The sequence below is a fragment of the Balaenoptera physalus genome (assembly GCF_965194825.1).
Source record: "Balaenoptera physalus genome assembly, chromosome: 20".
NCBI lineage: Eukaryota > Metazoa > Chordata > Mammalia > Artiodactyla > Balaenopteridae > Balaenoptera > Balaenoptera physalus.
This window is the reverse complement of record NC_138901.1, coordinates 47,285,759-47,312,502: the sequence shown is the minus strand read 5'-3', so window position 1 is coordinate 47,312,502 and position 26,744 is coordinate 47,285,759. Positions and strand designations below refer to the sequence as shown.

At 53.1% G+C, this 26,744-nt stretch overlaps 2 protein-coding genes across 3 annotated transcripts in view; one reads left to right on the top strand and one right to left on the bottom strand.

The window, feature by feature from the left end:
* The window catches only part of RAB11FIP4 (RAB11 family interacting protein 4), a 120,036-nt gene extending 113,159 nt beyond the window's left edge, over positions 1–6,877 (top strand). For both annotated transcript variants that reach the window (XM_082442274.1, XM_082442275.1), the window contains one exon: positions 1,063–6,877. In XM_082442274.1, the coding sequence (XP_082298400.1) occupies positions 1,063–1,179 (117 nt within the window). In that variant the 3' untranslated portion in view covers positions 1,180–6,877. The remainder of the gene's footprint in view (positions 1–1,062) is intronic.
* The window catches only part of EVI2B (ecotropic viral integration site 2B), a 449,729-nt gene that overhangs the window by 220,238 nt on the left and 202,747 nt on the right, over positions 1–26,744 (bottom strand). The window lies entirely within an intron of this gene.

Sequence of the window (26,744 nt, the reverse complement as noted above, 5' to 3'; positions counted from 1 at the left end):
GGAGCCTGGCTTCTCATCTGTGAGTCCTGCCCCATCTCACCTGTCTCGATGACAAGCCTCAGGCTGCCCGGGGCCTGGCCCCTCGAAGTCCCCATCTGCAGTGACCCCGAGTGACAGGGCAGAGCGGTGAGGCGAGGAGGCTGCAGGTGGAGTTAAATCCGCTCTGATTTCCTGTACGTGGTGGGAGGAGCATGGGTTTGGGAGCAGAACGGAGTTTGAGTCTTCGCTCTGCCAGGAACATGCCGAAATGGCCAGTTGATGTCATCAACTTATAATCCAGGGGAGGCTGGACGACCCCTCCCCCAAGTCAAGAGGGGAAGGACGCTGGCATTTCTTGGGCACCTGCTTACAGTATGTCTTCGCTTAATCTTCTGAGAACTCGAAGGCTTTCTGAACACTTGCCTGTCACAGATGGGGAGATCAGGACACAAGATCACCCAACTTACGGAGGGAGAGGGACCCAGGTCTCTAGCTCCAAAGCCCACTCTTTCTGCCCCACTGGGGTGTGCTTATGAAAGATCAGGCCTCCGAAATACCCAGGTTAGATTTCAGCACGAATCATGAGTCACTGAACCCTTACCCTGTGCTTGGGACACACAGCTAAGAGCTGGCCTCTGGGCCTCAAGGAGCTCCCATGTGAGCCGGGCACCAGCCTCCAGCCTGCAGGCAGAGGCAGCATTTCAGTTACAGCCTAAAGGACACGGCAGGAGTTGACCTGGAGAAGGACAACGGCAGGGCCGGAGAGTGGTGAGGAGGACATTCCAGGCAGAGGAAACAGCTGGCAGTCTTAAGGACTTCGAATGTCACTCCTGATTATAAACGCCTCTGGCCAGTGTTCTCTACCTTTATCAGAAAATCACCCGTACCTGGACTCCTCCATGGGCCAGTGATATGAGACTCTCTGGGGGTGTGGCCTGGGCATCTTCGTGTTTAACCCTCCCTGAGTGTGACACCTTAGACTCATGCCCTGGCTCCGAGCTCTGAGGCTGGTCTTGGGGCACTGGCTCTGCCCGCACCCCAGCCCCGGCCCGGCCTCTGACCTCTCTTTCTCGTTCCCTTCAGCTCATGGAAGCCCTAAAGGAGCAGGAGGAGATCAACTTCCGGCTGAGGCAGTACATGGACAAGATTATCCTTGCCATCCTGGACCACAATCCCTCCATCCTCGAGATCAAACACTGAGACAAGGGGCCTGGCTGCAGAGCGGCCTCGGGACCCCTGGACCCCGGGATTAAGGGCCAGATCCTGCCTGAGGATGCGGCCCAGGCCGGGCTCCCACGCACACTGTTAATGTGTCTCTGGCCACGGTGGTGTAACGTGTACTGGTGTGTATGTGGGGAGGCCATACGCACAGCAAGGGGTGAGCGTGGGCCGTGGCTGCGGGCGCCATCTGGGCTGTTAGCCGTCCTTGCACTTTGTGGTCCCTTTGCGAGGGGCAGAGGGTCCCCGAGGTGGGCGGGGGCGAGGTCGGCGGTCAGGAGTTACTGTAATGATGAGAGCTAGAAGCTTGTGTTTCAGATACTGGATAAAATGATTCTACCTCTGGGGACCAGGATTAAAAAGTACTCTAGTGAGACAGGCTCTTCCACCCCATCCCTGTTTCCCCCTGGGAGTGGGAGCAAAATTACGATCTTTTCCAGGAGTTCAAATGCCTCACCAACCTCTTCGGCCACCTTTCAGGCCCAGGTGCTTGAGCTCGGAGAGGAAGAAGGAGCGTATGGGGGGAACGTGTAGGGGCCCCGCACGAGCCCCCCCACCCCCAGCCGGCAGCCCGTGTGAGGCTTGTTCACAGTGTGTCCCAAGGACTCAGGTTTGTGGAGGAGCTGGAGGGGGCGACCTTCATCCTGAGAATTCTTGGCGTTTTGAGAGTTCCCTGCAAACTTCTCCATCCCTGCTCACCTACCTCTCCCTCTCTGTTTTGTTTTTTAAGACAGTGAAAAATAAGCAGCGTTCACCTGGGTGTACATGAAGGGTTAAAAGAAAGGGGAAGGAGGCTGGGGACAGTCTAAGGCACGTGTTGGCGTTGGGCAACCGAAGACACGATTTTCGGGCGGGAGCACGCTCAGGTCCCTGCCAGCATCCTTTCCCGTGGATGCCTTTCAAGAGAGGACATGGACGGACCCTCTCGACAGCTCCCTCGGGCTAGAAGTGGGCCATGCTTACCTGTCCCTGGTGATGGCCTTGGGTTTGGATTTTCAGAATCCAAGCTCTGGGCTTGGCTCAGTTGGGTGGTGAGGGCCCCGTGTTCCAGCCTTTAGAAATACACCTGAACTCGGGTCTCAGCCAGGGGAACAAACGCTGTGCTGGTGGGAGAGACAGTTGGGGAAGTTACAGGGAAACCTTAGTCTTCCATCCTGGTGACACATGGTGGAAATTCACCCTCTGGATCTTTCATGTGATGTTTTGTTCTAGGTGGCTGGGAGTAGATACGGTACTTTCCTTTGAGTTTTCCAATGTGTCTCAGTTTTGTATGGCTTGTGAATTGTTTCCTTTAATCCAAATACATATAAACAATGTATGGTCTTATTTTCCCCCCTGCAGTTTCTTGTTTCCTTCAGCACTTCTAGTGTGAACAGGAAAGCTTGGGCATCTTGGGGAGGGGTGTATGCAAAGGAGAGAGGGCAGGAGAGGGTGAAGAGGGGACCTAGGGACTCGAGTGTGTTCCCGCTCACAGAGCAGGGCTGTGGCCAGGACTGATCTTCATCCCATTCCAGTCAACGTTTGCTTTTGTTGGATTTCGTGATTTCTTTCTAAGCGTATGCATGGGATTTGTTTCCTGCAGCAAATCATGGGGCTGCATTGGTCTGATCCAGGACTTTGGGGCCGCCCACACCAGGAAGATGAGGGCAGGGGTCAGTCTCCTGGGAGTCTCTCAACCCCTAAGGACACTGGTCTCCTTGGGCCCCCCAGGGGTCTAAGCAGAAGCAGCGGTGGAAAGAAGGCACGAGGAGTGAGTCTCTTGAGAATTTGCTAGTAGGATGGAATGGCATGAGTTAAAGGACAGGAAAGATGATGAATCACGAGGTGGCTTTGGTCTGGGTTTTATATGGGGAGGCGTCCTGCAGAGAGGCCAGCCAGATCCGGATCCTGGTCTGTGGGGGACTCGCCCCAGGGATGAGCATTTTATGTGTAACCGTTTATGTGCTGTTTAGCCGCCCTGATGTGGAATTCCAGGGGAGGCCGCAGAGGCCTGAGTTAATAAAGTCACAATGTGGGAAGGAATCTCCGCCAAGCGGAAAGCGGTGGATAAAGCTGTCAGCCTGCAGGGGGCGCCACGGGAGCGGACTCCCGCAGGAAGCGCTAGTCGGGAAGGCCCCTCGGGACCTGGTCTCTGGAACGGGCTGACTGTAAAATGAGACTGAGTTCCACTTAACACACGCCCCATGTTGAGTCCAACCTTTTCACTTCAGCCAGAATGTATCAGATTGGCTTTTTAAGAGCCTGTAGCTTTTTAGCCTGAGGGGGGCAGATGCGGGAGGGGTCCCAGCCCCACAGCCTCTGGGCAGGTTCCAGAGCTGGACTGACTGCTCCAGGTGGGGCAGAACGTGCTCTCTTCCTGTGTTTTCTCCTTCCTTTGTTTTCCGGTGGAGCGTTCTGCTTTTCTCTCTTCAGTGGTGGGGCTGCTAGATAGTATACAGGATGCCCGGTGAAATCTGAATTTCAGGTAAGCAAATGACTTTCAGTAGGTGTTCCCTGCAGTACTTGGGACACATTTTAAATGGAGAAGCTTTTAAAATTCTGATAACTGGGCCCAGTCCCCAGAGGTTCTGATTCCGTCGGTGTGGGGTGTGGCCCAGGCATCAGTGTTGTTTTTTTTTTTAAAGAATTCCCCAGGTGATTATAATTTAACTGGGTGCCCCATGTGGGTTTTGGTTTTGCTAAGCCTGGCAACTGTACCAAGTAGGGATTAGCAGTAATTTGTGTGAAGTTTAGAGGTGTTTGGGGGTGTGAGGAGGGGGTTCTGCAGCAGATTCACATTTACATGACTGAGCTATCTTTGCATTCAATCAGAGCCCCAACAAAATTAGTTGAACCAGCAAGTGTTTAAAAAAAAAAAAAAATTAACTTTGAATTGCCAGAGTTAGGCAAGTTATCTTAAATGCGTAGATTCTTCAAGAATTGTCAGAGGGAAATTATCCTTTATCTATAAACGTCTAATACACTTTATTTCTCACCTATTAAAAACACAAAGCTGGACAACCTCCCAAAGTACCTGGGCCTGAAACAGGGTTTCTCAGCTTGGGCTGTGCATTGGAATCACCTGGGGAGATTTTTTTAAATGCTGCTGCCTGGGCCCCCAGAGATTTGGATTTCATTGGTGTGGGTGTGGCCCAGGCACCCAGCTGTTTAAAGAGCTCCCCAGGTGATGGTAATGTGCAGCCAAGGAGGTTGCTGGCCAAAGGCGGAGAAAACCTCTGTTGGGCTTGTTAACCCAGGCGCTGGATAATAGCGGGTTCTCCTGCTGGGATGTTGGTGGCTTTTCCTGTAATGATGTCGGATGGTGAGAGGTTAGCAGACCCCTCGCCCCTAGGATGGGAGGCCAGATGCCTTCAGGAGTGGGTGGATCCAGCTGTTCTCACTAGCCTAGGGGTTAGCAAACCCAAGTGGACCGGTCTCTGTCTGTTGCTCGTGGAGCCGGTGGGTGGCACATGCTGGGATGTATCAGACACAGTCCAGAGTGGGAGTAGAACGGAGTGGGGATGGGGAAGGGGCGGGGGTGGGGGGTGGGGGTGGCTGCCGAAAGCAGCCTCAGAAACAGCAGCCACCGACTTGCACAGCTGAGCCCGAGGGGATTCCCGCTTTGGGGGTTTTGCCTCTGATCTGTTTTCAGGCTGGGGGGTTAAAGGTCACCCCAGCACCTCCCCTGTTAGTAGCCATACCAGCATCCCCGCCCAGCTCCGGAGGCTCCAGGCGCTAATCTGCTGGATTCCTGGCCGAGCCAGGTCCTGAGGGTCAGAACGGCTCTTTTGTTCCAGTGAGGGACTTAGTAACGGGCAAAGCCCTTCAGGGGCCCGTGGGGCCTGGGGGACCGGGAAGAAATTAAGCTCTCTTTTTGTGCTCCGTGGGTATGTGTGTTTAATGCATTAGCAAATTTAAACCTAAAAGCGAACTTTAGATGCGATCGGAACAGGGGAAGCGTCGGGATGGTTATAGTGCCAAGGAAACGACTGTTCGCCCGGCAGATCTACAGCGACTCTCTTACAGGGCTGAGGTGGGTTTTAGATTAAGGAGAGGGGCCATTCGGGGCTGCAGCCCTGGCACCCGGCCCGGCCTTTCCTCTTTTGGGACTAGGCCAGCTCCTCTAATGCTATGCTTCAGGCTGGCGAGAGGCCTCAAGCTAGAGGGCCACGCCCTCCTGGGTGACTTTGCGCAAGTCCCTCCCCCCCCCCACCCCCGCTGACCTTAGGGACCTCCGGGCCCTGCCATCCCGTTCTGAGTGCGTCCATGAACGGGCAGGGAGCAGGAGAGGCCGGAGCCGTGGGCCTGTTTACCTGCCCTCCTGCCACGCTCCACCTACCTGGGAAATAGGCTGCCTTCTAGAAAGGTGTGTTTCTAGAAGTGTAGGCCCTGCGAAGCCTGATGCCACATGACGCTGGCGCCCCGGCCTCGTAGGCTCCTCTTTTTGTCGTGATTGTAACGGGGTGTCTGCCCGGAGCCAGCAGCAGGGGGGTGGCCGGGAGAGGCACCCTGGCGCCGACCCTGCAGGAGCTCAGTGCTGTCGTCTGGGGAGACGTGCCTTCTCCGGGCCCCTCTGCTTTGCTGTGCTGCACAGGCTGTGTTTTGTCTGCATGGTTCGGGGTCATCGTCCTTGTGCCTTCTGTCCCCTGTCACCACTGTACAGGAGTTTCCACTGCCCCCTTTTCTACGTCCTCTGTTTACCCGAGCCCTGTAACGTGTACATAGCGTCCCCCTTTGCGTCCACGTGCCTCCGCCCCGCAAGGCCCGCCCCCCGCACGCCCGTCCACAGGCCCCAGCTCCGCTTCCTCCGCTCGCTCAGCCGTGCAGACTTGCTGACCTGGGACAGGTGTTTCATTATGGTCTCACTCAGCCCGTCGTCCAGCCTGCCGCTGTTTAGGCGCCTTGCACACTAGAAAAGGCTCACTCTGTGCAAAGCAGCTTCTCCCACAACCCCCTCCCTGAGTCGGTGTCAGTACCTGTAGCCGGCAGAACGCACCTTCTTAAGCTGGGGCGTCAGCCCGGCCGCGATGTCGTGGGTCTGCGGCCGCTCTGTGGGCCCCTCGGAGGATGCACCCCCGGCCCACGGGAGAAGCTCCAGCCGTGCAGCTCCCAGTGCTTGGCACTGGGCCTGGGTTCAGGGCCATCGCCATCTGGTGTCTAAACAGCTTCGGACCCCAAGCAGGCAGAAGGAAGAGGCTTCTGGCTGCATCCCCTGCCTGCCACTAACAACTGCCTAGCTCTTCCTCATCCGCCGAAGGTGCTCAGACCCGGGTGCCATTCAATCCCCGGTGAGGTCAGGACCGCCGTCGGACCATGCGTCGCTGAGGACTGGCTCGCAGCCCGCTGGCTTCCTCGTCCCGGCTCGTCCCGCTTTCTTGGCTGGGGTCTCCGGGGCCCGGGTGGGATGAGCTGCATGTGAGGGCTCGTCCGAGGGTTTGTCATGTGGCTCTGACGCATCGTGGGATTTCACCTGAGTCTTTTGCCCCAGGAGCCTCCGTCTGGAAGCAGGTTTAACTTTGGGGCTGGAGTGAGACTTCCACCTCCAGGCCCCAGGGTGGGGAGAGGGTGGCGAGGCTCCAAGGCTGCGTCCCGGGGTCCCGAGCCGTCTGCCAAGAAGGAGCAGGCTCTCAGAGGCAGGCTCCCTCGGGAACGCTCACGTACAGACCCAGGTGTAAATAAACACTTTGCTCTTCTTGCCTGACTTGACAGTGTTTCTGTGGTAGGGGAGGGAGGGCGGAAGAGGTGAGGCCTGGTCCCAGAACTCCTAGGGTCGGTCTCCCATAGGAAGAGCGGGCCTCATCCAGTGTACCAAGGTGACTGGTGCCCCTCCGGGGGCAGGGGCTCACCCTGCAGACCCTCTTTTGAGCCTGTCCTAGGGACAGCACCTAGGAGAGGAGATGGGCATCCCAGAAGCCCTGATAACGGCACCCTCGGGGCTGTGATGTTTGAAAACTCTGTCCTCGCTGCAGCCACGTTCCCTTTCCCAGCAAGGGCCTCCCAGGGCTCTCAACTTGTTCTGGTCACTAACGGGGTCCCCATGCCATCTTCTGCCGTGTCCGCTCCCATGACTCCGCTGGGTCACAGGCCCAGGTCCTGCACTTGAACCTGGTTGCACACCAAGCTGCCAGCATGGGTACCACCAAGCACTGGAGGTGCCTCAGGTTGGTGGCCCAGACCCCCAGGGTCCTGCCCTCTCCTGTCTGCCCCTGGTGGTGGTTATGGAATTCCAGGTGTCAACAGGGTTCACAGGCCCATCCTCTCTGGAGGTGAGTCTGCCTTCCTGTTAGCCCAGGCCCTCAGGACAGGCAGGACCAGGCCCTCTTACCTCCCCACACAGGCCCTGGTGCTATAGGTCTGCCCAAGTGGGCAGATGGTGCCCCATTCATTGGATTCACACGGCCTCCTGGGCTCACAGCAAAGTCCCCTTCCAACACTGGGCGTTTTGTGATCTGGACCTTTACTCTCTCCATCCTCCTAACATGCCTTTCCCTTTCCCTTCCCAAGTAGGGTTGCCAGATTCTGCAAGTCAAGATACAGGATACCCAGTTAAATTCGAATTTCAGATAAATAATTTTTCAGTGTAAGTATGTCCCAAGCAGTACTAAAGTTATTCATTGTATATCTGAAATTCAGATTTAACTGGGCGTCCTGTATTTTATCTGACAACCCTATTCCCCACTCCTTCTAGGACCCCTCTGCTGCCAGCCAGGTGTCTCCAGTTCCTGAGCACTGGCCCTGCACCCCAGTTTCAAAAATGGCTTCCTTCTTAGTTTGCCACTACTTTTTTTTGAGACTGGTTCTGCCTTCCCTACCCCAGCCATCCAGAAGCAACTGCTGGCCTTTCCAGAAGCTGTAGCCCCCTTGCACCCTGCCTTGGGGTGTGTGTGTTGAGATCTGAAGTCCTGAAAAGGTGAACTCGTTGTTGAGGAAGCGGGGGAGAGTGCAATGGGGTCTCGGGAACCAGGGTGGGGACGGGGTGTCACTGAGAAAACCCCAGTACTAAACTTTCAATCTGCTGTTTCACAATAATTAGGCCATTTCTGAGCACCAACTCTGTGTTCATGGAAAAAGTCCTGCACTTGAAATCAGACCCCCATTCTATCACTTCCTTCTGTGTGACTAAGCAAGTTTTCTGAGTTTCGGTTGCCTCGTCCGTAAAGCAAGGGAAGTAACAGTTCCTACCCATGGAGTCAAGCCACCAGATGGGGATCCAGTGCGTGCTTGCAGAATCAGAATCTGGATTTCGGGAGGCAAAACTCATCTTCCCCCAAAGGCTCCTTATCAAAACGTCTCCTCTATTAAATTAGTTTTCTAGGGCAGCTATAAAAATGTACCACAGGGGACTTCCCTGGCAGTCCAGTGGTTAAGACTCCGAGCTCCCAATGCAGGGGCACGGGTTCAATCCCTGGTCAGGGAAGATTCCCACATGCCGTGTGGCATGGCCAAAAAAAAAGAAAAAAAAAAGGTACCACAAATCGGGGGAGGGGGTGGGGTGGTGCTTAAAACAACAGAAATTGATTCACAGTTCTGGAGGCCAGAAGTCTGAGATCGAAGTGTCAGAAAGGTTAGTGCCTTCCGTAATCTCTGAGGGAGGATCTGCTCCACGCCTCTCCTGGCTGACGGTTGACAGCAATCCTTGGTGCTCCTTGGCTTGTGGCTGCATCGCTCTGCCTTTGTTGTCGCATGGCCATCTTCCATCTGGGTATCTCTGTGACCAAAATTTGCTCTTCTTATAAGGACACCAGACGTTGGATTAGAGCCACCCTACTTTAGTATGACGTCAACGTGATCACAACTGCCATCGCTCTATTCCCAAATAGGGCTACGTTCACAAGTACAGGGCTTAGGACTTTAACATGCCGTTTGGAGGGGACACGATTCAACTCAGTTTACTATTCTGGAGAGAGGTGAGAGCAAGCCCTGCAGTGTGTGCAGGCTGGGGCCCCTGCACAGTCTCGGAGACCGTTTTCTCACCCTCTTTATTACTGACGACGTCCCTACGCCGCTTAGAGGTCACGGTTCCTGCAAAAGTTCCATTGTCGGATCCCACTAACTCACCATGCCCTCAAATTTAGGCCCTTTTAGAGTCATCTGGGCCCAGGACAAAGTCTCCTGGAGGGTCAAAAATGTCTGGATACAAAATCACTCAACCAACACACTTAATCTACCGGGCACCAGGGTGGGATGGGAGCTGGGGGCAAGGGGACTGAGGCCAGTGGGCATCAGGGATAGCGTCCCCGAGGAAGGGCTGTTTCAGCAGAGCCCTGAAGAATTGTAGGATCTGGGAATCACACGTGGTGGAGGTCTGTAGAAAGCACGGCCGTTTCAGGGTACGGTGGCCGGGAGGTGAGTGGAGAGGTGGGGCTGGAGAGATGGGACAGCGGAGGCCCTGCAGAGCCTGGTGGGCCAAGGGTGGATCTCATCATCCATTAAGCAAACGTTTCATCAGCACCTGATAGGCGCTCAGTGTAGGGTGAGGTGCTGGGTTTGTGACGGCAAAACAAACCCGCTCCCCAACCTCAGGGCATAGCAGCTTCTAGAAAGGGAGGTTCTCAAACTTGGCTGCATATTTGAATCACCTGGAGGAATTTTAAACCACGTGGATGTAGGGCCCCAGCACAGTGATTTGGATTCAGATGGGGCTAGACGCTGGGGTTTTTTCCAAACGCCCCCCGCCCCCACCCGAGTGATGCCAGTGTGTGGCCAGGGCTGAGAGTCATGGGTGCATAATCACTGCTGAAATTGTTTTAGGAGTCGGGAGATTTCAACTAGGCCTGAAGGAGGAGCTGGAGATGGCCAGGTGAGAGAGGTTGGGAAAAACACAGAGAAAGAACAGGTGCAAAGGCCTTAGGAGAACTAGCGGGTCAGAGGGCAGAGGGCAGGGGCCAGGGGGCAGGGCCGTGGCAACCACTGAAGGATCTTAAGCCAGCGGCGGCCTGGTCCGAGCTGAGTTTCAGAGAGCGGCAGCAGGACCAGGTAGGCTGCCGAGAGAGGAACCGAGACGAAGGCAGCGTGGACTCAGGTAAGACCTGGTTGGTTTTGTTTTTTGCTGTGTGAGGCGGAGAGTTGGAATCACCAGCTTTGGGTGTTCACCTGGGCAAGGGAGCCACGCTTCTCATGGCCTTGCCGGGCAGGTCCACCCAGCCAACCCATCTCCGGAAAATGACTAACCTACGCCCAGGGGTGGAAAAAGCTATTTCCGCGGCCTCTCGCTTGCAGGCCCAGGATCCTCAGGGGGAGGAGGTGCAGCCCTGCTAACCATGGGGTCCAGAGATCCGTGGTCAGCAGGGGGCCCTTGGTGAGGGGTGAGTCGGGTTCGGTCAGTCCATCTGGCTGCTCTCTGACCTTTGAGCCGCGGAGAAGTGGGATTTGGCAACACTCCTCCCCCTACAGCCCCTCTCCCCTCCCTAATCCCTGTGCCTAATGTGGTGTTTGGCCCACAAGATGCAACAACTAGGTGGTTCGTGTAGCTGGCGTGTCTTTAGGGCTCACCGTGCGCCCTGCGGTGTTCTGAGTGCTTGGCGTGGGGCCGTGGGCTCTTTAGGAGCAAGAGCCCACAGGTGGAACTTGTGCGGCCTGTTTGCACTGATGGGGGCAGGAGCAGAGGCCCAGGAGAGATGGTGGTTCCACCACGGGTCAGCCTGATTGGCCAGGCTACAGCTCAATGTGGGCTGAGGGGTCAGTGGTGCCCCAAGCCCGCTGGGGCAAGGTTGTGGGCTCTAGGGCCCAGGAAGCCCGGAGCCAGCTTCAAGCCAGTCCTTCTGGAACTCACCATGTGGCTGAGTTGGGGCTGCAGGAAGTTCCCCTCATTCTCCTGCCATCCCTGGTTTGGCCCTGACTTTCTCTCCAAGCTCTGACTTTGCTACTGGGTTCTGAGTTGGGCTCCATGAACTGATGTGGCCTCTGGGTTTAACAAAAAAGAAAAAAAATTGCTGGAGCTCCTGAAAGGCCCAAACCCAGAGGGCAAAGGCGCTGAAGTTTGGGCCCACTTTCCAGATTCCGTTTGGTGTCACTAAGCCCAGGGGAGCCTGTGAGACCCTCATCCCCTGCGTTCTAGCCCAACTGGCCCCCTCTGTCTCCACGTGGCCTTCTCAGTTATCCAGTCCAGCAGGCGACCCCCAGACCAAAAGCTGGACTCTTCGGGTCTCCGGCAGCGTCAGGCCAGACCCTCAGTGCTTCGGCCTGCAATCATGGTGGTGCTGGGGGGTGGGGGAGGGGATGCTGTAAACGTCAACTCCGGAGGCTGTCAAGGCAGGAAGGAGACTAGGAGAGGGTGTAGTCCAAGCTGTCCCACTAGAGAGCCCTCAGATGTTTCCATTTTGTGAGGTGAAGGTGGGCACAAAGAAGCCCCACCTCACATCTCTCTGCATACCTCTCTCTACATTTTGAGGTAGCTGGTCACACAGCAATAGGTGCATGAGATAGCAAGTCTTCAGCGGTTTCGGCCCTACCAGGCTTGTTTTCAGGAGATCCATCTTTCCCAAAAGAAATCCACCCAAACAGGACCCATCTTGGGGAATGACTTGGTCCATCAGTGCTCTGATCTCAACCAAGTAGATCTCTTACTGTCCGGGAGCCCGCGTGGAGACATTCCTGACTGTCCGTCACAGCAGGATCGTGTTCAGGGAAAGGAAGGGTCCCAAGGGCTGTAGCTGCTTAGCGCTGGTGCTCAATAAGGCTCCTGCCTTGTTTGGGGCCTTCTGAGGAGGCCTGATTTATACCCCAATAAAAATTAAAAAAAAAAAAAAAAAAAAAAAAGATTTACAATGTTGTGTTCGTTTCAGGTGTACAGCGAAGTGAATCTGTTATACGTATACCTATATCTTTTTTTAGCTTCTTTTCCCATATAGGCCATTACAGAGTATTGAGTAGAGTTCCCTGTGCTATACAGTAGGTCCTTACTAGTTATCTATAGATATTTTATATATAGGGGTATGTATGTGTCAATCCCAATCATCCAATTTATCCCTCCCCCACTTATTTAGCCTGTGATCCACCTGTGAGCCTGCCCCCGACCCTTTAAATTACAGCCACCTGTAAGTATTTTGTTATGAGGGAAGGCTCGACCAACGGGTGGAGGAGTTGGGAAAAGGTAACCGACTAAACACTGAGAAGGGGAAGAAAGAGAGAAAAAAATCAAACCACGTTAACCCCAAGTATGAAAAGCAGCCTTAATTTAAATGTCTACACACGTGGCCATACACTCTCCAAAAAGGTTTCAACCTGTGTTGACTTTTTTCTCCTACTAACAGCAGCCTTAATTTAGAGCCTTCGTGCTGGCAAAGGGACTGTGAAACTTGACGAAAGGGAAAGTTTCAGGTTGCTACCGCACGCACCTACGGAAAAAGGGTCGAGCGGCATTTCACACCCCTGCTCACTTCAGCAGTGAATAGTGAAGAAGGTGGTTCAATTTTTAATTAATGCAGGGCTGTGGCTGATAGCGAACAAACTCCCATTTTGTGGATGAGGAAACTGAGATTAAATAACCTCTGAGGGGCCAGTGGGCATGGCCCCTGCCTCATTCATCCAGCATCACACACGTTTCGATTACTCCATGCAAATAAGCACCAGCCCACAAACCTAGAAAGTGTGTTAGTTGTATGTAACCTCCTATATCTAGGAACTATTATTGCTAAGTAACAAACTACCCTCAAAACCCTACCACGAGAACAATTTATTATTTTCCCCATTTTGTGGGTAGGCTGGCAGCTCCTCTGCAGGGTGTGCCTGGGTTTGCTCATATAGCTGCCCTCAGCTGAAGGGTCAGCGGGGCTGGGAGGTCTGAGGTGGCCAGGCTGATGTGTCTGGTAGGTGGTGCTGGCTTTTGGCTGCGAGATGCCTCACGGCCTCTCATCCTCCAGTAGCTGGACTGCCTTTCTTACACAGCGGTCTTAGGACAGGCTTCTGAGATAGCAAAGGCAGAAGCTACAAGGTCTCTTGAGACCTAAGCTTTAGAACTTATTATACACCATCACTTGGCCCACATTCTATTGGTCAAGGCAAGCCAGACGGGCAGCCCATACCCAAAGATGGGGAATAGACTCTACCTTTGGGTGGGAAAAGTAGCAAAGAATTTGTGACTGCTTTTAATCTACTATATCTCTCTGTTTAAAGTTACCACCCTCCATCCTACCTGCAGAACTTCCCATCCTTCTTCTCTGCTTTATTTTTCTCCCTAGTACTTATCACCATCTGATATACTATATGTTTTGCTTATTTAAGAATAGAAGCTCCATGAGGGCAGGGATCTGTGACGCTTAGTTTACTGCTATAGCCCCAGCACTGAGAAAAGATTCTAGCACCTAGTAGGTGCTCACTGAGGATTTGTTGAATGACTGGATGATCTTATCACTGCACTGCATGGAAGTAGGTATGGCCTGATTGTCAGCTAGGAGCTTCTGGAACCAGCTCTCACCTTTTGGTCAAGTTTCAAAGCATCTTTCTCAAGGCAAAAGCTCTATGTTAAAAATGGTACATGTGAGTTTAGGAAACAGAAGTTAGACCATGCTCTTACGGCTGCTCACTGCTGGAAGAAGGACAAAATCAGGCTCCTGGGCCAGACCCACAGGGACCCCCACCAAGAAGCAGCCCCAGTGCAGCCCAGGGTTGGCTGTGACTCACAGCACGGGAGTCAGAGTAGAGGATTCAAGAATTACCTCTTGGGCTTCCCTGGTGGCGCAGTGGTTGAGAATCTGCCTGCCAATGCAGGGGACATGGGTTCGAGCCCTGGTCTGGGAAGATCCCACATGCCGTGGAGCAACTAGGCCCGTGAGCCACAATTACTGAGCCTGCGCATCTGGAGCCTGTGCTCTGCAACAAGAGAGGCCGCGATAATGAGAGGCCGCGATGATGAGAGGCCCGGGAACCGCGATGAAGAGTGGCCCCCACTTGCCGCAACTAGAGGAAGCCCTCGCACAGAAACGAAGACCCAACTCAGCCATAAATAAATAAATAAACCCAAAGTTTAAAACAAAAAACGAATTACCTTTTTTTTTTTTTTAGTGTTTTTTAAAGGTATTAAAAAAAAAAAAACTTTATTTTTTAGAGCAGTTTTAGGTCCATAGCAAAACTGAGTGGAAAGCACAGTTACCATATTACCCCTCCCACCCCCAACGCACAGGTTCTCCTGCTATCAACATCCTGTACCAGAGTTGTACGCCTGTTACAATCCATGAAATGATCCACTCTTAAAGACGTGGGACGTGCTCATCTTACAATGGTGAGAGAAATGAGGACACCATGAAATATACGAATGTGAAAATATGAGTCTGACTCTCCTAACTATTATATATATATATACTCCATTTCATCAGATGCATCGATTTAAAAAACTTTCGTGCCACTAAAAAAAATTGCCAGTTGTAAAACTCCAACTATAACCAGTTGTCATATTGATTTCTAATTTGTTAAAATGTGCAAAAAAAAAAAACCAACCCATGTATCTCGGAAAAAATGAATTAGTGTGTTTTATACATACAAGAATGCAGGCACAATTGTGCTTCTCTCTGGTGGTAAGACTACGGGGTCCTTTGAATTCTCCTTTTTATGCTTTTAAAAACTTTCCTGTCTCCAACAAATGGTGCTGGGAAAGCTGCATATCCACATGCAAAATAATGAAGTTGGATGCTTACTTTACACCACATACAAAAATTAAGTCAAAATGGACTAAAGACCTAAACATAAGACCTGAGTTGATATAACTCTTAGAAGAAAAAACAGGGGGAAGGCTTCAGGACATTCGATTTGGCAATGATTGATTGCTTGAAGAGGACACCAAAAAAAAAAAAGGCAACGAAGGCAAAAATAGACAAATGGAACTACATCAAACGGAAAACTTCTGCACAGTAAAGGAAACAATCAACAGAGTGAAAAATCCAACTAAGGAATGGGAGAAAATACTTGCAAACTATATATGCGATAAGAGGTTAACATCCAGGATACATAAAGAACTCCTAAAACTAAAAAAACCCAAGCGAACAAAAACCCAATAACCTGATTTAAAAATTAGCAAAGAACTTAAATAGACATTTCTTCAAAGAAAAACGAATGGCCAACAAGTATATGAAAATATGCTCAACATCACTAATCAGGGAAATACAAATCCAAGCACAATGAAATTACACAACCTCACACCTATTAGGATGGCCACTATAAAAACAAAACAAGTATTGGCACTGATGTGGAGAAATCTGAACCCTTGTGCACAGACGGTGGGATTGTAAAATGGTGTAGCCACTATGGAAAACAGTTGCGAGGTACCTCAAAAAATTAAAAATGGAATTACCATATGATCCAGTATTCCCACTTCTGTGTATATATCCAAAAGAACTGAATACAGGATCATGAGATATTTGCACCCCCATATTCATTGCAACATGATTCACAATAGCCAAGAGGTGGAAGTAAACTAAATGTCCAATGACAGATGAATGGATAAAGAAACAACCAATGGAATATTGAGCCTTAAGAAAGGAAATCATGTCATATGTAGATGAACACGGATGAACCTTGACCTTATGCTCACTGAAATAAGCCAGTCACAAAAAGAAAGACACTTATATGAGGTACCCTGAGTAGTCAAATTCTTACAAACAGCAGAACGGTGGTAGCCAGGGGCTGGGGGAGGAGGGAAAGGGGAGTTGCTGCTCCGTGGGTACAGAGTTTCCCTTTTGCAAGATGAAAAAGTTGCAGAGATTGTTACACAGCCATGGGCCTGTAGTTAACACTATTGTACATTTCAAAATGGTTGACAGTGATTTTTATAGCTTTCCTGACTTTCCCCAAATCTCCACCAACACAAGGATGACTTGGGCAGTGGAGGTGGCAGGGTCGGCAATGGAGGGATTGGTCTCGTTTGTGTCCCCACCCCCGACGCCTGTGTACAGGAGGGCTGGGGCCTGAGGGAGGCTGGCAGTTGGCCACGCCCTGCCCTGGGACGGTGGAGGGGGGCCTCCCCTTCCCCACCCATCCCCACTCACCCCCACTCACCCCCACTCACCCCTCCTGGAACAGACGCTATGGCCACAGGCCAAACAAGGACAGAGGGACCTAGTTTCGTTTCCTTTCTTAAAAAAAAATTTTTTTTTAATTTATTTTGGCCGCCTTTCGCGGCCATGCGGGATCTTATGTCCCCGACCAGGGATCGAACCCGTGCCTAACTGCAGTGGAAGTGCGGAGTCCTGACCTCTGGACGGCCAAGGAATTCCCTTCCTTTCTTTTTAATTTAAAGAAAATACAAAACCTACAGTATCGTAATAAACACTCGTATCCCCAACCTCTCAGCTTTTTGCCTCTTTCACAGAATAGAAACGAAACATTACCAGTAAACTCCCCTTTGGTCCCTATCTCGTCTCCCCCTTTCTATTTTTCTAATGTTTTTACTTTTATCTACTTTGTGTGTCTTTCCCTTTGCTTTAGTAAATGGAATGTATTGTTCTACATCTTAAAATCACATGCGCTTTTGTGCCCCTTCTATGCTGATAATCATTCCTTTGAATCTAGATCATTCCTTCTAAGAGTGTCCTACTGTTACGTGGTATGGCCAGACTAAGAGACTCCTCCATTCAGGTCGCCTCCAGCTGGTCATTCTAGTACTGTCCCCAGAACATCCCTGGGGGCATCTCTTGTGCGCCCACATCTGACCCTCCTGGGCAAGGCCACAAATAGATGTTTACTTGGAGTCTCCAGGCCCGACGCCCGTGCCAGAGGCTGAAGGGCAAGAGGGTAGTGAGAGCAACCGAGGAAGGTTTTTCTTACACAGACGGCCGCCCCTGAGGGATCAGCCAGGCCTACTTCCCTTCGCCCCTGCAGCGTGGCGCCCATCCCTCCCGGCTCCCTGAATCTTTCTCCGAGGGCCAGTCCCGTTCCTGCCTGTACCGCCCTTCTTGCCCCCTCGGTTCCCCGTGGACTCGGCCCGAGCTCCAGCGCGCTGCCCCAGTATCCTGCCGACCGGATGGAAATGACCCGGCCAAGGTCACACGGCGGCGCTCCGAGCCGGCGGAGACGCCAGCGGGGACGCTCTGCCCTGGCTCGCTCGCCGCCGCCGCCGTCTCCGCTTCAGCTCCTTCACAGGCGTCGGTCGTGGTTTCTCCCAACCTGGGTTCTCCGCCCGCCGCCGCTCCTTTCGAATGCCCCTCGGGCCTCTCCGCAGGCGCCGTGCCCCTGGGGGCGCTAGAGGCGGGGCGGGGCGGGGCGGGGCGGGGCCGGCGGGCGCCGCGAGTTCGGATCCCGCCGCGGGCAGGACGCGGGCGCCTGGCCTTCACGCAGAGAGGGCCCCAGCGGCTCCGAGCGCTAGGTCCCGGACGGCGGGTCTGGAGGGCAGGGCGGCTGGGCCGGGGGCGGGGCCGGAGGGGAGGCGCCGCCCCTCCCGCGCCTGCACCGCCTCCCCTCCACTGAGAGCTTCCACCGCTCCCTCGGCTGTCAGGCGCGGTGGCCAAGTGGTAAGGCGTCGGTCTCGTAAACCGAAGATCGCGGGTTCGAACCCCGTCCGTGCCTGGTTCTTGAGGTTTGGGGTCGATAGTGGGGGCTTCAGTGTTTCCATGTGTATCGCCTCTTTCCTCTGCGATGTGGCATTTTTTTACTTTTCATATTGTGTTCAGGCGTCTTCCAGTCCCACCCTTCCCCGTCCACCCGCATTCCTCGGCTCCGCGGTCACCAACGCAGGCCGAGCCAGGGCACCAGGGTTCGCGGGCACCAGCTATGTCGCGCTTCGCTAGCCGCCCTGCGTCTCCTCTCCCCGAACCTCCATTCACCCAGCCGCACTGGGCAGGGCGGGGCTGGCCTGGGATCCTTGTGTTACCTGTGGTGACACTAAGGCCCGCGCTAGGCATTGGTGTTGCCAGCGGCGGGTAGGGTGGAGGTAGAGGTCCGGTCTCACTGGTTTTGCGCGTCTCGAGGGTGGGAGAAATTTCCAGAACGGGCGTTTGAGTTTCTGGAGCAGTGTTTTCTGGTTTCTGGGTTTTGCTTGAAAGGTGAGTTCTCCACGTGGTACTCGCTGTCTGCCTTCTTGTCTAGGAAGCCAACCACATCGTTCATCTGGCGGGTGCCTTTTCCTTTCCCAGCCCTTGTGAACTGACCCTTTAAGTCTGGCGCCTGCCTGTGTGATCCTTTGAATCTGGCCCCTAGCCAGTTATGATACTCCCCAAGTCATTTCTAGGATAAATAGACCAATTTAATATGACATGATGTTTAGTGCCTCTCATTCCTGATATGCTCTGGTCTATCTGTCCCCTTCTTCAATTGTGACACTCAGGACTGAAGTGACACGTACTACTCCAGGTGTAGTCTTATTAATGTTTCTTCACCTCCCTCATTCTATATCTCATACTCCTGTTAACGTGACCCAAAAACACACCTTTCCATAGGTCCCGCTGCACAGTTGACCACGTGGAGCTTCAGGTGGATTGAATGTCAGCAGAGTCTCTTTGGGGCAGGATGATAGAAGACAGGATATGGGGCTCAGGAAGCAGGGAAATATATTGATCTTTTTCGCTAAGATTCCAATAAATGGAAGAGATACACTTAGGTTTTGAAGGGAATGCTGAGCTAGGGTATCAGTGTCATCATGGAATTGTTCCTAAATGCAAATCGATTTTCCAGACATTCAGATTCCAGACATTCAGGGATAGGAAGGGGAAAGGTCCTGAAATACTGGATATGGCCTTGAATCCTGTCCCTTCGTTTGGATTCCTGATGAGAAGGAACTCGGAGGCTGGACACTGGGTTTCCTGCAGCTGCTGGAGCAGAGAATTCCACCCCACCAGAGGGGGGTGGATGAGCCAAGCCAAAGTCAATAAAAGAGGGTCAAGGTACAGAAGAGGTCAACATACAGATGTTGGGGGAAACATGGTCCCCCAGAGGCAAGGGTCAAGTATGGATCCCAAGTCAAGGTTGGTGAGAGGAGATGGAAGTGCAGGTGGGTCAGATACAAGCACCAGGGTGAGCATGGGAGCCGAGAGGCCTAGCAGTTACCTTGTAGGCCCACAGGTATCTATACTCACCTCCGTGAGACTGGAGGTAGGTCATTGGCTTGAAGGGGGAGGGCAGAAGCAGAAGGGGACACCTGTGTTGAGTTTATTGCATGACCCTTGTTAAATCACATACCCCGGACTTCAACTTCCTTAGCTGCAAAATTCGAGAGTTGAAAGAGATGTTTCCTAAATGCCTTGTGGCTTGAAATTCAAAGCTTCTACCTCAGAGCTTGGCCCTTGGAGAAGCGGTGTGTGTGTGTGGTGGTGGGGGGGGGGGGCTGCCTCGAGCTAGCGCCACGCCCAGTCTCTCTTGGGGCTGCCAAAGTAGTGAATCATAGTATCCCCTTTCACAGTGGGACTTGGTCATGGCACCCTGGCGGTGAGACTATATGGCCCTGGTTCCCCCATCCAGAGTTACAGCCAGTCCTCCCTGATGGGCAGGACCAGAGCTACGAAGCCCCTCCCCCCCATCAGTTTCCCCTTGCTTGGACCTCCCCACAGTGGCTCCCCCCAGAGTCTAGGACAAACACAGGGCCTCTGGGACCGCAGTTGGAGAGCCACGTATGCAGGCACAGTCATTTGTGGGCAGCTAAAAACCTCCAGGATATTTTTAAAAATACAAACTACTTTAGGTCAGGCTGCTTCTTTCCTGCGAGCAAATATTATGTGACTTAAAAGCAGAATTTGGCAACTGTATATATTTTGCCTTGTGCCGTCAGTTTTAGTCCAATATTCCAGCCTGGAGATATCTATTTTTAAATCTTTTATTGTACAATAAAACACAATTTCAGAAACCACACAAATCAAGTGAATGTCTTAATGAGTTATAAGTAGAACACCACCCAGGTCAGAGAACTTTGCCAGACACCCAGAAACCTCTTTCATGTGCCCCCCTCGCAATCACAACCCACTACAGCCAGAGGCAACCGTACCCCTTACTTTTATAGTAATCACTTCCTTGCATTTTAACTTATCACCTTGTTGTACACCTTTACATCTTTATACCCTATAGTTTAACTTTGCCCATTTTAAAAACTGATATGTCTTTTAAGCTTTTTTTTTTTTTTTTTTTCCAGTCACTAGGATTCTCTTCCTTCCCTTTTATTTCCTTGCAGTGTGTCTGTTGAGGAACCTGGCCCATTTGACCTGGAGAGTTTCCCGTAGTCTAGACTTTGCCGACTGCAGACTCTTAGTGCAGTTCCATTTCTTCTGTCCTCGGTATTCCCTGCAAATTAGCAGCTAGATCCAGACACTGGATCAGAGTCAGATTCCATCCCTTTGGCGAGACCCAGGTATCACCTTCTCTGAGAAACCTCTGATTCCCCCAGGTAATGAGTCACAGCTTATTGTCTGGGACCCCTCTGTGTGTTTCACACCATAGGTGGGAGGCCCCTCAGGACTGGGACAGTGCCTTGCTTGTGTCTGTGTTTCCAGCATCTGGTACAGAGACAGAGCCCTCTTACAAGAGAGGACCCTGCTTAAAGGGTTGCGGAGGTCTTCCCAGAGGAGGTGACGTCATACCTGGGCTCTGGAGGATGAACAGGAATTTGCCAGAGCACCACGAACAATCTTGGCTACTTCTGCCCTCATTCAATCATCGTTGACGCTCAAATATCATGATCTAGGTTGCAACTAAGCAGGCAGGGTTGCTTTACTCCTCCCTAAACCCCACCCCCAACCCCAGCTGCCAACCCCTCTGACCTTGCACATAAAATGAAATTTCAAATTAAGAAACAAATACTGTCTGTCGATGCTTTTATAAGCCAACACTAAAGGTCCAACCCTATACTTTGGGACAAAAGTTGCCAGTTTGGAATCATGGTCTGATAGGAATGAAAGCAACCACCCAACCCTCTCATTGTACAGCCACAGAGACAGGCAAAGAGAAGGGAAGTGATTTGTTCAAGATCATCCAGAAAGCACTACCTTTATGACATAGGTTAAGCTCTTCTGCAGGATGAGCACAAATCTGCTTGGAAAAGTCATCTTTGATTATAACCTGACATGTACCCAGGAGATGGCCCATCTCTTTGCCAGCCCATGGGGCAAGCAGGTACTTCTCTTGTCTAATATTCACCCCTGATCAATAGAAAAAGCACAGGGGCTTCCTTGGTGGCACAGTGGTTAAGAATCCGCCTGCCAATGCAGCGGACACGGGTTCGAGCCCTGGTCCGGGAAGATCCCACATGCCGCGGAGCAACTAAGCCCGTGAGCCACAACTCCTGAGCCTGCGCTCTAGAGCCCATGCTCTGCAACAAGAGAAGCCACTGCAATGAGAAGCCCGCGCACCGCAGCGAAGAGTAGCCCCCCCTCACCGCAACCAGAGAAAGCCCACGCACACAGCAACAAACACCCAGTGCAGACAAAAATAAGTTAATTAAATAAAATAAAATTAAAAAAAAAAAAAATAGAAAAAGCACATAGTGAACAAAATCACTAGGCTTCACCCCAGTACTCAGGCTGTGGAGACAAGGGAGGGACACAGAAACTCCCTATCACCAGTTGGATTCCCCAGGAGACAGACTCCTAGATCTTCTGAACCAAGGGCTCTCCCATCTTCCAGGCACTTACCCTGCCCAGAGAAAGCCTTTCTGAGAACCCCGAGTGAGAGAGCTGGCACTCTGAGCCAGCAGGGCTCCTTTGTGTCCTTACTTTCCAGGATTTTCCCATCGCCCTCTCAGCCTCACTCCCTGGGTCACATTCAGAGTGACCACCTGCCTTCTCCGCACCCCCCATCAGGCAGGAAAACTGAATCCAGCTCGAAGTGCTGCCTTGGCCTTGCGGAAATACCATTACACCTGGAAAGAATCGACTCCTTTCTGGGGACTTTACCCCCCTGCTGCTTCTTGCAGGCAAAGGTTGTGTCCTGTCTTCTCAAGAGAGGAGAAGCTGGGAGAAATCACAGAGAAAATCCCATCCCAGTTTTGCCAATGACAAATGGAGGCCCCAGGCAGAGAACTTATCAGAGTTTGCACAGGAGTGAGGAGGTGAAATCGGCTCGGCTCGGATGTTGACAGAGTCGGTGATCCCAGTAGTGGCTTTTCTGCTGTAAAGATTTCATGGCAAAACCTGTCTTTCCCCTGAGCTCTGGGGCTCTCCTTCTGTCCAAGCCATCTGGGCCGAGAGAAACAAAAGCCATGTAACTTGCCACCTGAGCAAAATCTGCTGAGAAAATCAGCCCCGTGAATTCCATATTCACATACAAAATGATTTTATTTGCAGTCCTTCTCTCCCTCTGGTCACCAGGATCCCCGTGTCTTCTGTCCGAGCTCTTTCTGACTGATGGCAGGAAGCTGAAAAGAACCCAGCACAACCGTGACTGTAGAAGATGCACAATCGTGGCATCTGATAGGCTGGATGGTCCGGAGGAGGAAGTTGAGGGCAAAGAGCTCGGTACGGAGTGACCTTGGGTAAATCATTTCATCTCCCCAAGCCCAGTTTCCGTATCAGTAAAATCGGGGTTCTCATTCCTGCCCTGCCATGTCACACCACTTGATGCCTTGCTAGAGAGATGGCACGTGTTCGTTATTAGCAGAGAATCAGGACTGTAACATGGGGTTGATATTAAGTACCTTGCACGGTTTGCGCATTGGAGGCCGCGGCGAATGTGGCCCTCCTGCCTTGGGGGGGAACGTGGTCATCCTCTGAGAGGAAAAGGGTGAAATCAACAGGTGTTAGAGTGTGTCTGTGCCTCTGTGTATGTGGCTCAGCCCTGGGGGTGGGGGGGGGCCTTGGATGGGGGAGGGGTGGGGGCAGCCAAGCCCATCCAGTAATGGCAAAAACGGAGCTCTCAGGGCAGTGTATGCAGGACTGAAAGGCATTCAGCACGTACTTGCTGAGACTGCATTATGTGTACGGGGATACAGTAGTGTACAAAAGAAACAAAAAGTCCTACCCCTGTGGAGCTTACATCCTGGGAGTCGGAGGCAAAGATCAGCAGCAGGGAGACAGGCCCTATGCAAATGAGTAAAAGATGTGGCATATTAGAGGGGATGAGGGCTACGGAAGGAGAAAAATGCTGGGTTGGGGATAAGAAGTGATGGAAAAAGAGGCTGCAGTTTCAACTGGAGTAGCCAGGGAAGGCCTAGGGAAGAATCTAGAGTGAGGGGAGCCAGAGAGAAAGGTCAGTGTCTCCCGATCTATGGGATTTTGTCCCCAAGGCAGGTCGATCCCTCCCAGCCACAGAGATGGATGTGTGCAGCAGGCAGGCCCGGACATTTAGATTGTCCTTGTCACACCACACACCCCACCCCCACCTCAGGGGCTCTGAGGTCAGCTTGTTAAGGAGCCTGACTCCTGTAGGTCATTTGTGGATGGGGGGAAACAGGGCAGGAGCCACAGGGCAGACTTGGAGGGATGGACTACATTGTGGGGAGGGCAAACGTGGTGTGAATGCCCTGGAGACTGGGCCTTTCTGAGATACTTACTCGGAGTGAGCTGGTGGGAAGTGCACTAGACCGGAGTGGAGAGGGGCTGCTCTCGGCCTGCACTTACTAGCCGAGTGACCCTGGCAAGTAATTCCACCTGTAGAATGTAGGCAATAATAATACCTCTGACCTAGGGTCATTGTGAGAGTGTAAGGAGAAGCTCTTTGCACAGGGTCTTGGCACTGAAAAATTTCTAACTGAGAGCTACCATCATCTTCATCATCATCATCACATGTTGATGTTCTCTAAGGCAGGGTTTTTCAAACTGCAGGAGGTAACCCATGAGTGGATCATGAAATAAATTTAATAGCTTGCAAGCAGCATTTCTTTTTCATGGAACAGAATAGGATTGCATCAAATATATTTGCGTGTATAAGAATTGTTTCATAAAACATTTTACATACATATATAGATAAATTTCCTACCATGGGGCATGACTGAATGTTTGAAAAACACCGTTCTTAAGGCAGTGTTTCTCTAAAGATGATCCTAAAGAGTGTTTTTCTAATTAGTAATTTGCAGGCCACTGCCATCACTTTTGCCATAGCAAAATACCACTTGTGCTATTATTTACTAAATACTGGTCTTTGAGTTAGCTCATTTTAACCTCATCGTAACCACAATATTCTTGAAATTTATTTTTAAAAATATATATTACATATTTTTAGCCTAAAACCATCTCACATATGAGCACCACGCTTTGGGAACACGGGTGGTAAGGTGCATCTTTGTGAAAGCATTTTCTGAAAGCTGGGAGCTAACAGAACTGTGAGACATAGAGGAGTCCCAACCCTTTCAGGGTCCCGTTCTGCCCCGGAGGCAGGCCCAGCCCCACTGCCCAGTTTTCTGAATTCTTGTGGTTGACCTTCCCACAGCGGCCACCTCAAGAAGCAAAGAACAGGCCCTGTCTGCTTGTGGACTGGCTCGGGACCTTTCCTGGGATGTAACCCAGGTGGAGGAGGCCAGAGCCCTGGTGTATCTATCTTTTCTCTTGTGAGCTGTGTCCTGACGCTGCACCAAGTTTGCAGATTTCCTTTCTTGTCCAGCTTTGATTCCATTGATGGGATTAGGTGCCCCCTACGGCCATGTCCTTTGATGTGGTCAGGGGGTAGCAGGGAGATTTCAATCTCAGGGAGCAAATCTTAATCTTCTGCGGGCTTCTCTGAGATCAGCGCTGGGGTAAACCCATTACATCCCTGCACTTTCATCCCCCCAGGACACCGGCTCCTCCAGGCTCCTCAAGTCTCAGAGATCCAAAGGGTTTGTCAGATTTAGAGACAGCAATAAAAGGGGAAGAGAAAGCAGAGCACGAACCCCAGACCCCTGCCAGCACCGGCAGCATCACCAGCAATGTCAGGGCATCTTCCTCTTTCTTCCCTTCTAATCCTGGGCTCCCACAAAATGGGGATTACAGAGGCTTGGGGCCAGAGGCCCGCCCTGCCCCAGCGCTGGGCACCTCTGCAGTGCCTGGCTGCCATCTGCCCTCCATCCCTCCCAGAGCTGCTCTCCTGGGAGCACCTGCTCCTGCACATCTGTCTGCCCTGCCCTGGGGTCGCCATGTGGGGTGTGGGGCCAGCTGGCAAACTGAACAGATAAACCACTCAGCCCTCACCACAGTGAAGTCTTAAGGCACGATTTGCATTGGTGAGGCCAGGAAACAGAAGACAGGAACATAGCCAATACCTATGCGTGGCCACAAGCAGGTATGTCTCATTATTTAAATTAAACCTGACTCCAAGGCTCCATCCTAAGAGAGGCAGGGCAACTCCATCTCAGTCATTATTTGCGTTTACCCATCCCTCCCTCTGCCATGGTCCCTGGAGTCCTGGCCATCTTGAGGATGGGGATCCTGGCCTATGGATGCCCCAGACTGGTCTCAAGATGAGGCATGTGGTTACTCCCCCCGTCCCGGCGTCTCCAGAGAGAGAGAGAGTGAGGCACCAGGTCCCCACCAGAGGGGATTCCACCGAACTCGGATCCCTCTCCAGTCTTGGGAAAGTTCTCCCTCGGCCTCGAAGCTTTTCTGTACCATCCTTCCTCCCTACAGTCCCCCTAAAGGAACTCGGGTTTTCAGAAAGCGCAGCCAGGAAGAGAGAAGTGGGTAAGCAGACAACTGGAAGCGGGGAGAGGAAAACACAAAATTAACATTTCAAAAAGCGTGCTGCACAGCCCTCCGCTTGGCGCCTTACATTTATTTTCTCGTTGGTTTGCCAACGAGAAGGGCCTGGCCGGCCCCAGGTTCCAGGTGGGGAGGTTGAGGCCGGCCGCAGGCGCGCTCCGCCGGGCCGGCGACGCGGCCCGGGAGCAGAGCGGCCGGCAGGGGGCTCTCGGCGCCGGCCTTCGCGGGAGGAAGCGCTCGCTGCGGCTCCGACCGGTCAGAGGAGGAAAAGGGAAAATTACTGGAGCTCGGGGGCGGGAAGGGCTGCGTGACTGGGAGGAAGGTACTTGAGACTGTCGAGTCTGGCAGCCCGCGGCCGGACTCGATCCCCAGGGCAGCTCGGACGGCCAGGGAAAGGGGCGCTGGTGCGGCCCCCACCGCGCCCGGGCGTTCTCCCGCGGGTGCCGCAGGCTGGAGAGGGCTCCGCGGCCCGGGGCGGGGGCGGGGGCGCCGAGGGGCGGGCGGAGGGCGGGCCGGGGCGGGGCGCGTCCGCCCGGCTCCGGGAGGCGGTGCGGGCGGGCGCTGGCCGCGTCCGCCCGCTGGGAGCCGTGGGGCGCGCAGCCTTCCTGATGTGTCACCAGCACGTGGAGCCAGCTCGGGCTGCGCCGCGAGCGGGAGGAACTCCCCTAACTTTCGAGGGGTCTCGCCGCCTCACTCCTCTCCACGCGGCGCCCGGTCCGCGCTCCTCGGGGCGGTGACGGCAGCGGCCCCCAGGTCCCGGGCGGGTTGAGCGAGGCCCCGGCCCCCGGCCCGGCGCACGCGGGGCGCCCGGGACGTCGGGGCGCCTGGTTCGGCTGGCGGCTGCTCCCCGCGACCCCCGGCCGGGGCGCGGGCTCGGCGGCGCGGGAGGGCGAGGCCTGCGGTGCGAGCGGCCCGGCCGGCCCTGCGCCCGGCGGATCTGAGCGCAGGTAACCCAGGCGGCGCGGAGTTGGGCCTCGCGGGCGCGGCGTGGGATCGCGGCGAAGTTTCTCGGCGTGTAACTCTTGCGCTCGACCGGGGGTGGAGGATGGGGGG